The 12,204-nt window shown below is 39.9% G+C and overlaps 1 protein-coding gene across 1 annotated transcript in view; it reads right to left on the bottom strand.

The window, feature by feature from the left end:
- ACOXL (acyl-CoA oxidase like) overlaps nucleotides 1–12,204 on the bottom strand; it is a 336,509-nt gene that overhangs the window by 105,217 nt on the left and 219,088 nt on the right. The window contains exon 14 of the mRNA XM_047746939.1: nucleotides 5,142–5,251. Coding sequence (XP_047602895.1) covers nucleotides 5,142–5,251 — 110 coding nt within the window. The remainder of the gene's footprint in view (nucleotides 1–5,141; nucleotides 5,252–12,204) is intronic.

The raw sequence follows: 12,204 nt of genomic DNA, 5'->3' as shown, positions 1-12,204 counted from the left end.
TAGATTTGCATATGGGTGAGGGTCTGTTTTGCTTTCAGAATGATGGAAGCGAGCCCTGCTCTGCTATCTGGAAAAGAAATGAAAGGACAGATGATTTGCTGCCAGTTTGGGAACAAGTTTCCTGAATGGATGGAACTGATTCTGACGGGAACTGTACTGTTCTTTCTACTCCTTATATGTTGGAAAATTTTCAAACTAATAAATTGGGGAGAAAGCTAATAGTACTACACAATGCTCATTCAGGACTAGACATATTAAAAAGATGTACTGACTTTGTAGAGTGTGCGAGGATAAATTGAGACATTACCACTAATAGAGACTTAAGTGAAACAGTCCTAGAATATGGGAGCTGATGTTTTCAAGCTTTAAGATAGACTACAGTTTGAGGAACCAGAATGGCTCAGTCAGTCAGGCATCTGACTCTTGATTTTAGCTCAGGCTGTGGTCTCAGGGTTGTGAGATCAAGACCTGTGTCCAGCTCCATGCTGGGCATGGCGCCTGCTTAAGATTCTTGCTCTCCCTCTGCCTTTGCCCTTCTCCCGCCTCTAAAAAAAAAAAACACCAAAAAACAAAAAACTACAGTTTAAATAAACAGGAACCTGGGCAGTAGTAAGAAAAAAGAAGAAAAAAAGAAAATAGGACAGACTACAGATTTCCTAATTTCACTTTATGCCAACAGATATGAAAAGTCCCACACACTACTATTTATTGTGTTTCCCATGTTTTTAATCAAGATTGTAAGATGACATTTCCTAATAAATACTTTCCTTGGAAATTAGTTCCACACATTTTGGTTACAGAGATCAATAATCTGCCTCCAAATAAAATAGCAATTTAAAAAACACACAAAAATTTAAAAGCCACAATAAATTCCTTAAAAATGGAATAAAGGAAGCAACATATTTATGAGCGTAAATCAATGAAATAGAAAACTAAGGTACCATAGAGGGGATCAACAAAGAGGAAAGCTGGTTGTTGAAAAAAACAAACTAAAAAACAGACAAACTTCCTGTAAGATTAAGCAATAATAAAGAAGACAGAAACTCAAGAAATCAATTTAGGCATGACAAATGGGACATAACTATAGATCTAGCAGAAGTTTAAAAGATAATCAGAGAACAGTATGAAAAACCTTATGCCAATAAATTCAAATCGAAATAATCAGTTCCCAGAAAATATTATTTATGAAAGACAACACAAGAAGAGAAAGCCTAAATGGTCTTAAAACAAACTACAGTTGACTCCTGAACAGCATGGTGGGGGGGGGCGGTGCTGACTCCCGTGCAATCAAAAATCTTCATATAACATTTGACTTCCCTACAACTCAACTACAAATAGTCTACTGCTGATTGGAAGCTTTGCCGATAACAAACACAGCCAACACATATTTTGTATGTTGTATGTATTATATACTGTATTCTTAGAGAAGCATAAGCTAGAGAAAAGATCATGTTATTAAGAAAATCATAAGGGGGACGCCTGGGTGGCTCAGTTGGTTAAGCAGCTGCCTTCGGCTCAGGTCATGATCCCGGCATCCTGGGATCGAGTCCGACACCGAGCTCCTTGCTTGGCAGGGAGCCTGCTTCTCCCTCTGCCTCTGCCTGCCACTCTGTCTGCCTGTGCTCACTCTCGCTTCTCTCTCTATGACAAATAAATAAATAAAATCTTTAAAAAAAAAAAAAAGAAAATCATAAGGGAGAGAAAATACTTTTACAGTATTGTCCTGTGTTTATCGAAGGGAGACCACTGTGCTATTTAAACCCGTGTTGTGCAAGTGAATCAGTAGTTTAAATATTCTCCCAGGCCAAAAGTTTTCAGATAACTTACCAAATTCTCCCACAAAATAAGAAACTACTCCCAAAATAGCTTTATGAAACTAGTAAAACTTCATATAAATTCAAATCAGGGAACTACAAGAAAGGAAAACAGTAGACCGATAAGTAAACAAAAACGTAAAACAACACTAGCAAGCCAAACTCAGGAAAATATAAAAATGACAATGCAGCAAAGCAAAACTGAATGCTTTTCAAGCAGGAAAGAGTAGTTTAACGTTAAAAGATTTATGAGGGTTATTTATCACATGAACAAACTAAAGAAGACATATAACATTTCAATAGAAGCAAAAAATCATTTGCAGTAGAATTCATCACCTAGTAATGACAAAAATATGTTTAAAATAACAATAAGTGGAGCTTCTTTAGGAAGTAAAGTGGGTCTATCAAAACCTTCAGCAAACATCTTTCTTTCTTTCTTTCTTTCTTTCTTCCTTTCTTTCTTTCTTTCTTTTTTTGGGCAAACATCATTCTTAATAGTGAAATGTTGAGCTAATTCTTCTTAAAACCAGGACTAAGACAAAAAAATACCTTCTATATGAAAAAGAATAAAAGGGAATAGCAAGTGGAAAGAAATAAAAAGTCATTATTTGCAGATGGTATGATTGTCTATGGAAAAAACACACTCAAAGAATCTATAGACACAGAAGGAATTATTTTTTGTGGTCAGGTTTATATATACAAGTCAACTATTTTTATAATAAATGGGCACAAAAGAAACATAATTTTTTAAAAGTATTCCTTTTACAATAATAAAATCATAAAGTACCTAGAAATTAATCTATCAAAGTATATATTATGTATGGAGAAAATTATAGATTTCTAGAAAACACTTAGAAGATTAAAATCTTGAGATAAGAATCAGTTTTATACGTATATATGTCAATTTTTCTGCAAATCTATAGATTTAATACTTTGAAAGAAAATTACAGCAGATTTTTAAATATTGTGGTAAAATATACGTAACATAAAATTTTTAACCGTTTTAAAAGGGTGCATTTCAATGACATTAAGTATATTCAAACTGCTGTACAACCCTCACCACCATTCATCTCCAGAACTTTTTCATCTTCCCAAATTGAAATGCTGTCCCCACTAAATAATAACACCCATTCTCTCCTCCTCCAAGCCCCTGGTAACCATGTCCTACTTCCTGTCTTTATGAATCTGAGTACCCTATATATCTCATAAAACCACAGTCAAAGAATAGTTTCCTTTTGTGTCTGCAGGGCTTCTTTTTGAAAAATTTAACAAACTGATTCCAAAACTTATATGGAAGTGCAAAAGACCCAGAAAAGCCAACACAACTCTGAATTATATTTTAGATATAATAATATAATATAATATAATATAATATAATATAATATAATATAACATAATATAATAATTATAAATCTAGTGTAATTGCAACAGTGTATTGTTGGATTAGGATACACAAATAGGCTAGGAACAAAGAAGTCCCGAAATGGGAATTTACAGTAGTGCCAGAGTGGGCCCCCCATCACTAGTAAAAGACAGTCGATTCAGTAAATGGTGCTGGGACAATTGACAATCCCTAGAGGAGAAAAAAAATGAAATTAGATCTCTTCCTCACACTACAGACAGAAATTTCTACTGGATTCAAGAATTAAATGTGAAAGGGGAAACTTTCAAACTTTAAAAAACATATACTTCAAGATCTGAAAGTAGACAAGATTCAGCAAGTGTGTAGAATAAAAGATTGATAAATTCCACAGCAATTTAAGAATTTATGTTAAAAGGCACTATAAAGGTGAGTGCTGTGAAGGGTGTAAACCTGGTGATTCGCAGACCTGTACCCCTGGGGATAAAAATATATGTTTGTAAAAAATAAAATTAAAAAAAAAAAAAAAGGCACCATAAAGAAAAAATAAGAAAAATAAGACAAGGCACAGACTTGTAGAAGGTAGGCTTAATGTCTGTAACAATAAAGGATTAAGAAAACCCCTAAAAATCAGTAAGAATAAAAGAAAAAGAAAATTTGGCACAACATGTGGACAGGCATTTCAAATGAGAAGAAATATAAGTGGCAAATAACTTGTGAAAGCATGCTCAACTTTAAGAGCAATAAGGAAAACACAATTTAAAGTCACAGAGAGGGATCTTTATATATACGTATAGGCATATATAGTATTGACAAAATGAAAACTGATAAAACCATGTGTTGGTGAGGATATGGTTCCACAGGACACGTGCTGCTGGTGAAGGTATAAATTTTGTACAGTGACTTTGAAAAATAACTTGTTACTATCTAGTACAGTTGAACATTGCCATACTCCCCACACAGCAATCTCACTTCTAGGTAATAATATACAATAGCAACACACTGCAAATCACCAATGGGTCCTAAAATCAGTTTAAAGGATTGAGATCAGTATTTTTTAAAAAACAATTGAAAACTACCAGAGACCATGACGACTAATAGGCTAAGCATTGTTTCATGAGATGTTTGCTTCAGTGGTGTCTGTTGGGTGAGTGTGTGGTGCGGGGGGGCCCTCTATGGATGTGTGGGCGTCAGTGGTTGATGTAAAATTTATTTCTTATTCTGAGTCACTGCAACTAAATTTGAAGGCCCTGTAGAAACTTAGACATATTCCCCAGAGAACGTACAAGATTTTTCATAAGAGCTTTTTACCAAATATCAAAAATATAATCCAAGTGTCCACTGAAATCAGAGATTAGAATGGATAAGTAAATTGGGGTATATACACATAATGAAATATGATAAACAAAGAGAACAGTTCTTCATCTACCCATATCACAACTTAGATGAATCTTAGAAACAAAGTAGAGTGAAAACAGGAAGCTACAGAATACCACATACATTACTCCTTATTTATTAAGCCTAAAGAAAATTCTAAAACATCAATACAAACAAGCAAAACATGGATCCTGAAACCAAATTACCTGGGATTAAATCCTAGCTCTGTCGCTTATTAGCACATACCCCCAGGCAAAATTCTTAACCTTTATGCCTCAGTTTTCTCATCTACAAAACGGAAATAATAACCAACCTCATGGAGTTTGGGGGATTAAAACCTCTGATGTGTTTGGAATAGTGAACACACAATAAAGAAGGAATAGCAGTAGAATAAGAACAGAATCAGCAATGTTCTGGTTCTCCAGCTGGGGAGTGGGAGCACAATGCTACCTAGCTGTGGACTGTTTGCATAAAAGGAATATTTAAAATTTCAACAAGAGTGAGTTGGGCTGTGACAAGGCTCCCTGCGCTCAGACCCAGTAATAAGAAGCCGAGGGCCAAGGGTGGTCCCGGCCTAAGCAGTTACGTACCTGGTTCTCAGCTTGTCCCTCCCAGACTCCGCCCAGTTTCGGAGGCAGCTGACCAGTGGCTTCTCTTTATGCTGTTTGCTGTACTGAGCCAGCAGTGCCCGCACCACAACCTGGCCAGACAGTTGATGATTTGTCAGTCATTTGTCAACAATGTTAAAAAAAAAAAATGCTAGAGTGTCTTGAAATGCTACAGCCAGTTAAGGGCTAGTTGCTTCTAGCAAACTCCTTGAAAAGAATCAAATAGAAACCCCATCCTCCCAGAGATCTCTGTTTGCCATGGCAGATGGGTGGTGCTTACCCTACCACTGTCAATCCCTCCCCCAAGGCTCACTTGACTAACTAGCTAACTACTTACCGCTCTCTCTCCCACCTGAGATGTCAGCCTCTAAGGCCAGTCCTGGAACCCAGTATTTTAGCTGACACTTCAGATAAAACCTACTTGCCGTCCCTGATCCAGATAGATGGATGGTCTGTTTTCTTTTTTGCCTCTAATATCCTATGGTTAATTAGGCCTTTGGGGAACAGAATTAAAGTGTATACATAAAACAAGCTCCATCAATCTTCTCCCTCAGCAGCTTTAAAGTTATAATTTGGCCCTAAATTACTGCATGTTTTCCAGTTTTGCTTAAAAAAGGTGTCCATGTCTAACCTGCTACAGACAGAGGCCCAGGGGATAGTTGGCAGCAAGTACTAGACATGTCAGTGAGACGACCTTGGACCAAACATCCTGCCAAGCCTCTAGCTGACTGCCATGGTACAAGTGGGCCGGCTAGGCCGGCAGAGGAATGACCCACTGTGAGCCCGGCCCAAACCCTTGACCCGCACAACCATGAGCTGACAACTGGGTGTTGTTTTACATTACTCCATTTTGGGGTGGTTCATTACATAGTAACGAACAGCTGATTCAATCACATACAAAACTTTAGAATATTTCCTTCTTTGTTTCAGATACATTGATGTTTTTATAGAGATGACATTAAATGATATATATACTTTCAATAAACAGTATATCTTAAATGACATTTTGGTTCACATTGCTGTCTCTGATTCTAGTTATCTGGTTAATAGCTGTATAATATTTTTGTTTGGAACCATCACAGCTAATTAGACATTCCCATTCACTTAGATATTTGGCTTGTTTCCAATTTTATGCTGTCATTAATTGTTTTGATATCAATATATTAGACAAATAGCATTCATTGTCCCCTCCCCCCTTTTTATCCTGGTTATTACCAGAGAATAAATCTCATGAATCCAAGTGATGCAAAAATCTTTATAAAGGGTCACCCTGCCTATGAGAGAGATGCTGGAAACTTATCAAGGCATATTTGCTTACGGGAGCTTTGCTGGCAGTGCTGGGCAGAGCCAGTCATGCAATTCAGTCTTGACCTGCAGAAGACTGTGCCACAGTCAGTGTCCTGCCCAAAGCCAGGTACTCAAACCCATACAGCCAACTGATAGATCAGAACCTAACTCAGTTACACCAAAGCTTTCAGGTTCCTCTCATCTGGGCCTATGGATGGCTTAACCTCCCTACCCCCTAAGGTTAGAGAAGGCCATAGGCCTTGCTTTAGACCAGCGACATGCAAGCTGGTATGATGTTCCCAGTTATGACAGGTTCCTAACGTGGGGCCTCAGTCTGTTGGAGGCTGCCATGGTAATCCCATGCATAGATGCAGGCATTGTCCTCTATATTATTATGTTTATTATAAATTCTTTTTGTTTCTTTTAAGTATTGTCTTGAATTCTTGAAATTATATCTCTAGATAAGTTGTATTATCTATAATTTCACTTCGGGGTAGTAAAGGGGGTATTACAAAATATTTTTTATAAAAAAGAGGGCATTATGCCCAGTATCTTTTTTTTAAAAGATTTTATTTATTTATTTGACACACAGAGACAGATCACAAGTAAGCAGAGAGGCAGGCAGAGAGAGAGGGGGAAGCAGGCTCCCCGCTGAGCAAAGAGCCAGATGTGGGGCTCGATCCCAGGACCCTGAGATCATGACCTGAGCCAAAGGCAGAAGCTTAACCCACAGAGCCATCCAGGCACCCTTAGGTTCAGTATCTATAAGAATCACAGTACTGGGGCACCTAGGTGGTTCAGTCAGTTAAGCACCCAACTCTTGATTTCTGCTCAGGTCATGAAATCAGGGCCCTGGAATCAAGCCTTGCATTGGGGGTGGGGGGCGGTCTGTACTCAGTAGGAGTCTTCTTGTCCCTCTCCCTCTGTTCCTCCCCCCCGCCCTTCTCTCTCAAATAAATAAATAAAATTAAAAAAACAAAACAAAACCAGAATCACAGTATAGTATCACGGGTCAAAGGATGTGAAGATTTTTATGTCTGTTGCTATATGAAATCTGTGTAAAAATTAAAACATTCCCAGCAATGGGGGGAAATTAACTCATTTTAACTAGAATTAAAATTAAAATCATATAGCAATCAAGTTTCACTGACACATCACCAAGATTAAGATTGAAACTGTTTGTGTTTGCTAATCTGTTACATTTATGACGTCTTTAACTCCATCTCCCTCTTGTTACAAGAGCAACATCATTCCAAGCGTTAAAGATTCCTTTCTCAGATTTCCACCCTTCCATATCTTTATGTTTCTCTCTATTTCTTCATAGCATTTATTGATGCCTGATGATACAGAGCAAAGCAACTTGTCTCCTGGTTTCTTGTCTTTCTACTGTCTGGAAGGTAAACGCTAAGAGATTATGGTTTGTTTATCCTTAAAAGTGTCAGACAACAGATGACACAGAGTTGAGAGCGGAGGAGTCTTTCCTGAATGAATGAACGAATAAATAAATAAGTCTCCTTCCTGTTTTCAATATTTTATCCAATCGGCTCAATTCCTTAACAATTCCCTTAGCTTTTGTCACTACTTCCACGTTTCTGATTTAAGCAACTTAAGTTGGGAAAAAAAATTCACTCTAACTAGAATTAAAATTGGAATGATGTAATAATCCAGTTCAGGTGCTAAACTTAAGAGAAAAGACAGACAAATCGGGCTCTGGCAGATTAGTCATTTTGGATCTTTGCTCTCTTTCTTTCCTTTTTGCTCCTTGTTCTTGGCATTGTTCCTCCTTTTCTAGGTCATAAGACAAGAAAATATGAATTTAAAAATGAGTTTATTTCCTGCTGTTGGTGCTCCCTTGGTGAAAGATTAAATGAGGAAGCTATCAGCTACCATTAGCTGGGGTTTGGGCATTACAGTTTCTAAACCCAATACTTTATTTGATAAATGACCAGAGAGAGGCAAAGAGACCAGTCACCATCTTGACTGGGCATATGACAAAAAAGTGCTTGTTTTCACTCATAGATGTGCTCCTAAATACATTATAATACGCTATGGTGTGTGTGTATGTGTACATACACGTATATAAAAATTTTAACTTCCTTTCTTAAAATAATTACAGACCCACAAAAAGTTGAAAACCTAAAATAGTACAGAGAGGTTTTATGTAGTTATGACTCAGATTCCCCCCAGAATGGTATCTTACACAGCAATAGTGATTAGCAAAATCAGGAAATTCAATACATTTTACTTGTAGTAGAGATTTCATTAGTTGAAAATGAACCTAGTAGTAGATCATTTTGTCAAGTGAAAGATATATTATCTTTTTACAATACAAGTGATTACATCCTTCTCTAAGTCTGGTGTTTTGAATACTCACAAGATTTTCTTGTGACAACTTGTGATGTTATTTCTTTCTAGGCGACCGTTTTTGTGGTCGTGTTGTTTCTGTGGTTATTTACTCCATTCTCTGGTTCTAAATATGAATACTATTTTCTTCTATATACTTGATTAATCCCCAGTGCACCTGCACAGGAGCCCCTTTCTTAGGGGAACTCTGGGGGACTGGGTAGTCAGAAGAGCCGTGCGCTTGCCTTTTCAAAAAAGATCCCATCTGTAGGAGGAATCATGCTAATCTACAGCCAACATTTGGAAACTATGAGTCTAAGAAATTGTTCAGAACAATGACATCATAAACGTGCATTTATAATGAATATCATATGCATCAGGCAACAGTGATTATATAACATCAATAAAAGTTATATATATATTTTTAGGTCAAATGGTTTTTCAAGGCACCTATGAAGCAACTAGCATTTCTACATACTAAGTATTTCACTGATTTATGCCAGGTACAGTGAAACTTGGATGAAAAAGCCTTAATAAGTGGTATCCACTGCCAAGATAGAAATATTGAGAGCCAATTAGAATAGAAAACACGGTGTCTGCGGAAAAGCCACCAGACATCATTATGTAACAAGGATAAGCCGGGAAATGGGGCTGCACTCAGGCTTGCACCACATGGGGTGATGGGGCCACTCAAAGTGGCTGCTCTTATGGCACTGGGACCCAAATCATGCCCTAGGCAGGACCGGCTATGTCATTTGGAGCCCAGCACAAAATGAAAATGCAGGGCCCCTGGCTCAAAAATTACGAAGAATTTCAAGATGCTGAGAGTGGCATGTTAAACCCCAGCACAGGTCCTTCTGAGTGTGATGTCTGATATGACTGTCTAGGTTTCACCCTACGAAGCTAGACCCAGCCCTCAGGGTCTCAGTAGCACTGCTGACACAAATGTCACTGCGTGTCCCACATTCCTATTACATCAACATCCAGCATCCTAGGTTCCCGAGGGCAGCTCAGGTGTCACTCGGGGTGTGAGACTGAAGAAAAAGCCAAGTGGATGTGATTCCCCGATTCCCCTTCACTTTTTTCCTCTTTTAGGTGCTGGACATCCCATCAAGGTGAGATTTCTTGAAAAATTCTCTGGCTAGAAGAAAAGGAAGGAAGGAAGGGAGGGAGAGAGGTGGGGTGAGGAGAAGAGAGGAAGAGCTGTTTAACACAGAAACCCACATGTACAATGCTCTGAGTAATTGTTGGACCTTAAACATGGATTTGAACTTTATACTTTAGCAGGATGGACGGATCCAAAGCAGTGATGTAAGCCCAGCAAAAATTCATGCACTAAGTAGATCTTAGGAGTGGTCAGTTTTTTGGTTTGGGTTTTTTTTTTTTGGTTGGTTTCTTGGTTAAATCTGGATCAAATTTAACTTATTTTCCCAATGTCTCCTCCCAGGAGGAAATAAAGCACAACGCTGTGGTTTCCTTCCTTCATGCCACCCACATTTATGGAGCATGCACTGTGTGCAAGGCACCTACTGCCACTCTTGAGTATTGTGGGGATTACAGAGATGAATAAGAAATATCTGTCCCTTCAGTGGCACAGATAACCTTCATTCATTCGCTCATTCATGTGTTCGATACCTAATAGTAACAACTGCCATTTTTTTTGAGCACCAACTAAGGCTAAGATCTGTTCCAAAGTCTTTATGTGGAATGACTTAATTTAATCCTCCTGACAACTCTGGGTAGTTAACAGAATCATCCCATTGCCCAGATAAGGCAACTGAGGCCCAGGGAGGTTAGGCAGGTCACCAAGCTCGCATAGCTAGGAAGTGGTGGAGCTAGGACTTAAGCCCAAAGCCCATGCTTTTAATAATTCCACACCTACACTGCCTCTCCTGTGCTCTAGGCTCCGTGCTGGGCACGGGGGGTACCAAGAGAATGCAAGAAGCCAGTGAGCTAGGGAGAAAGTCAGTAGGACAGAGTAACAGGATGAGGGGGACAGAGGGAAATTCAGAGTTCACTGGGTAGGGTAGGGGGCGGTGCAGGGAGGGGCACTAGCAACCAAGCCCCTTGCACTTGACCACAGTTCTGTCTCTGAGATGGAACGGGGGAAGGAGACAAGGGCTTTCACCCTGCAGGAGGAATACCTCTAAAGGCACAAGCACGGGGAAGCGTGGGTGCCCAGAGTAGGCAGTAGGCAGGAGTGGGCTGAGAAGAGCCTCGGAGGCCATGCCAGGCACCTGGACCACATTAAATCAGGCTGCTCCTGCCGTGTATTGTCTCTCACCCTGAGCTGCTGTGGCCCCAGGCTGCACCTGGTTCTCCCACCTGGACCTTGCTCTCCTTCCACAGATTTGACTCGGTCTTCTGCTCTGTGCTGGACACAGCCTTCCTACTTTCTGCCTCTGCCCTGATCTAGACTCCGCTTTGGAAACACTGCCCATAGCTGCAAGGAAAGCCCCTTGCCTGGCCCAGCCCAAACAAGGCCTCTCACATCACAGGCACCCACGAAGCACTTACTGAGCATCTATTATGTGCCCTGCACTATATCTGCAACAAATTAACATTACTGAGCTTTTCCTTATATGTGCCAATAACCACGTTAACGCTTTGCCTGTGTTCTCTCATTTAATCCTGACAACATCCCTATAGAGTCTGGGTTATGACCCCCACTTTTAAAATGTGGAAAGGGGGCCTCCAAGAGACAAGGAACATGTCTCTATTTCATGTTATATAAATAAAGCTCTATAGAAATGTGGACTCTATTAAAGAAACTATATAAATAAAATGATGAACACATTGACCAAGGAATTCGTAATCAAATGGAGAAGAAGCAACAACAGGACACAGCCTTGAGTGAACCCCTCCTGTGTGCCGACTGCTTGATGGACGAGAGTCCATCGGACAAGAGTCCATCCTACAAGAGTCCTACAAGGTGCGGACGATCCTCTGGGAGCAGGTGGGGGCTCAGAGAGGATAGGCCAAGGGTTTCACCTTCAGTCAGTATGGGCAAACCGGGCCCCTGAGGCCTCCCTCCCTGGCCTCCTTGGAGACCTTCCTGCGGAGCCCTGTCCTTTGCAGGTTCTGAGGTGACCGATCAGATGCGAAGACTTCCTGCAGCTAGAGGTCAGCCCCAAACCCTAAAGCCTGGCAGGCAAACTCTCAGGAATGTGCTGGACTGTAGGAAGGGAACTTTTAAAGCTTACCACCTCGCCTCACTCCTCCCCAGGGATAGACACCATCTCACCCATCAGCTTCTGGGACCATGTTTGCTAGAACAGAAGCTTCCAAAGGAGGTAAGCAGGCTGGGGCTAGGAGGTCTGCACCTACTGATGCCAGGCTCTATGGCTCAGTGCACCCCACAAACATGTTTTCTTTGACCTCCCCCTGCCTGCCCTTTCACATTAAAAAACAAATG

The sequence above is a fragment of the Lutra lutra genome, chromosome 9, assembly GCF_902655055.1.
Source record: "Lutra lutra chromosome 9, mLutLut1.2, whole genome shotgun sequence".
In the NCBI taxonomy this organism is placed as follows: domain Eukaryota; kingdom Metazoa; phylum Chordata; class Mammalia; order Carnivora; family Mustelidae; genus Lutra; species Lutra lutra.
Note: the sequence above shows the minus strand (reverse complement) of the source record. Positions and strands in the feature narration are given on the sequence as shown.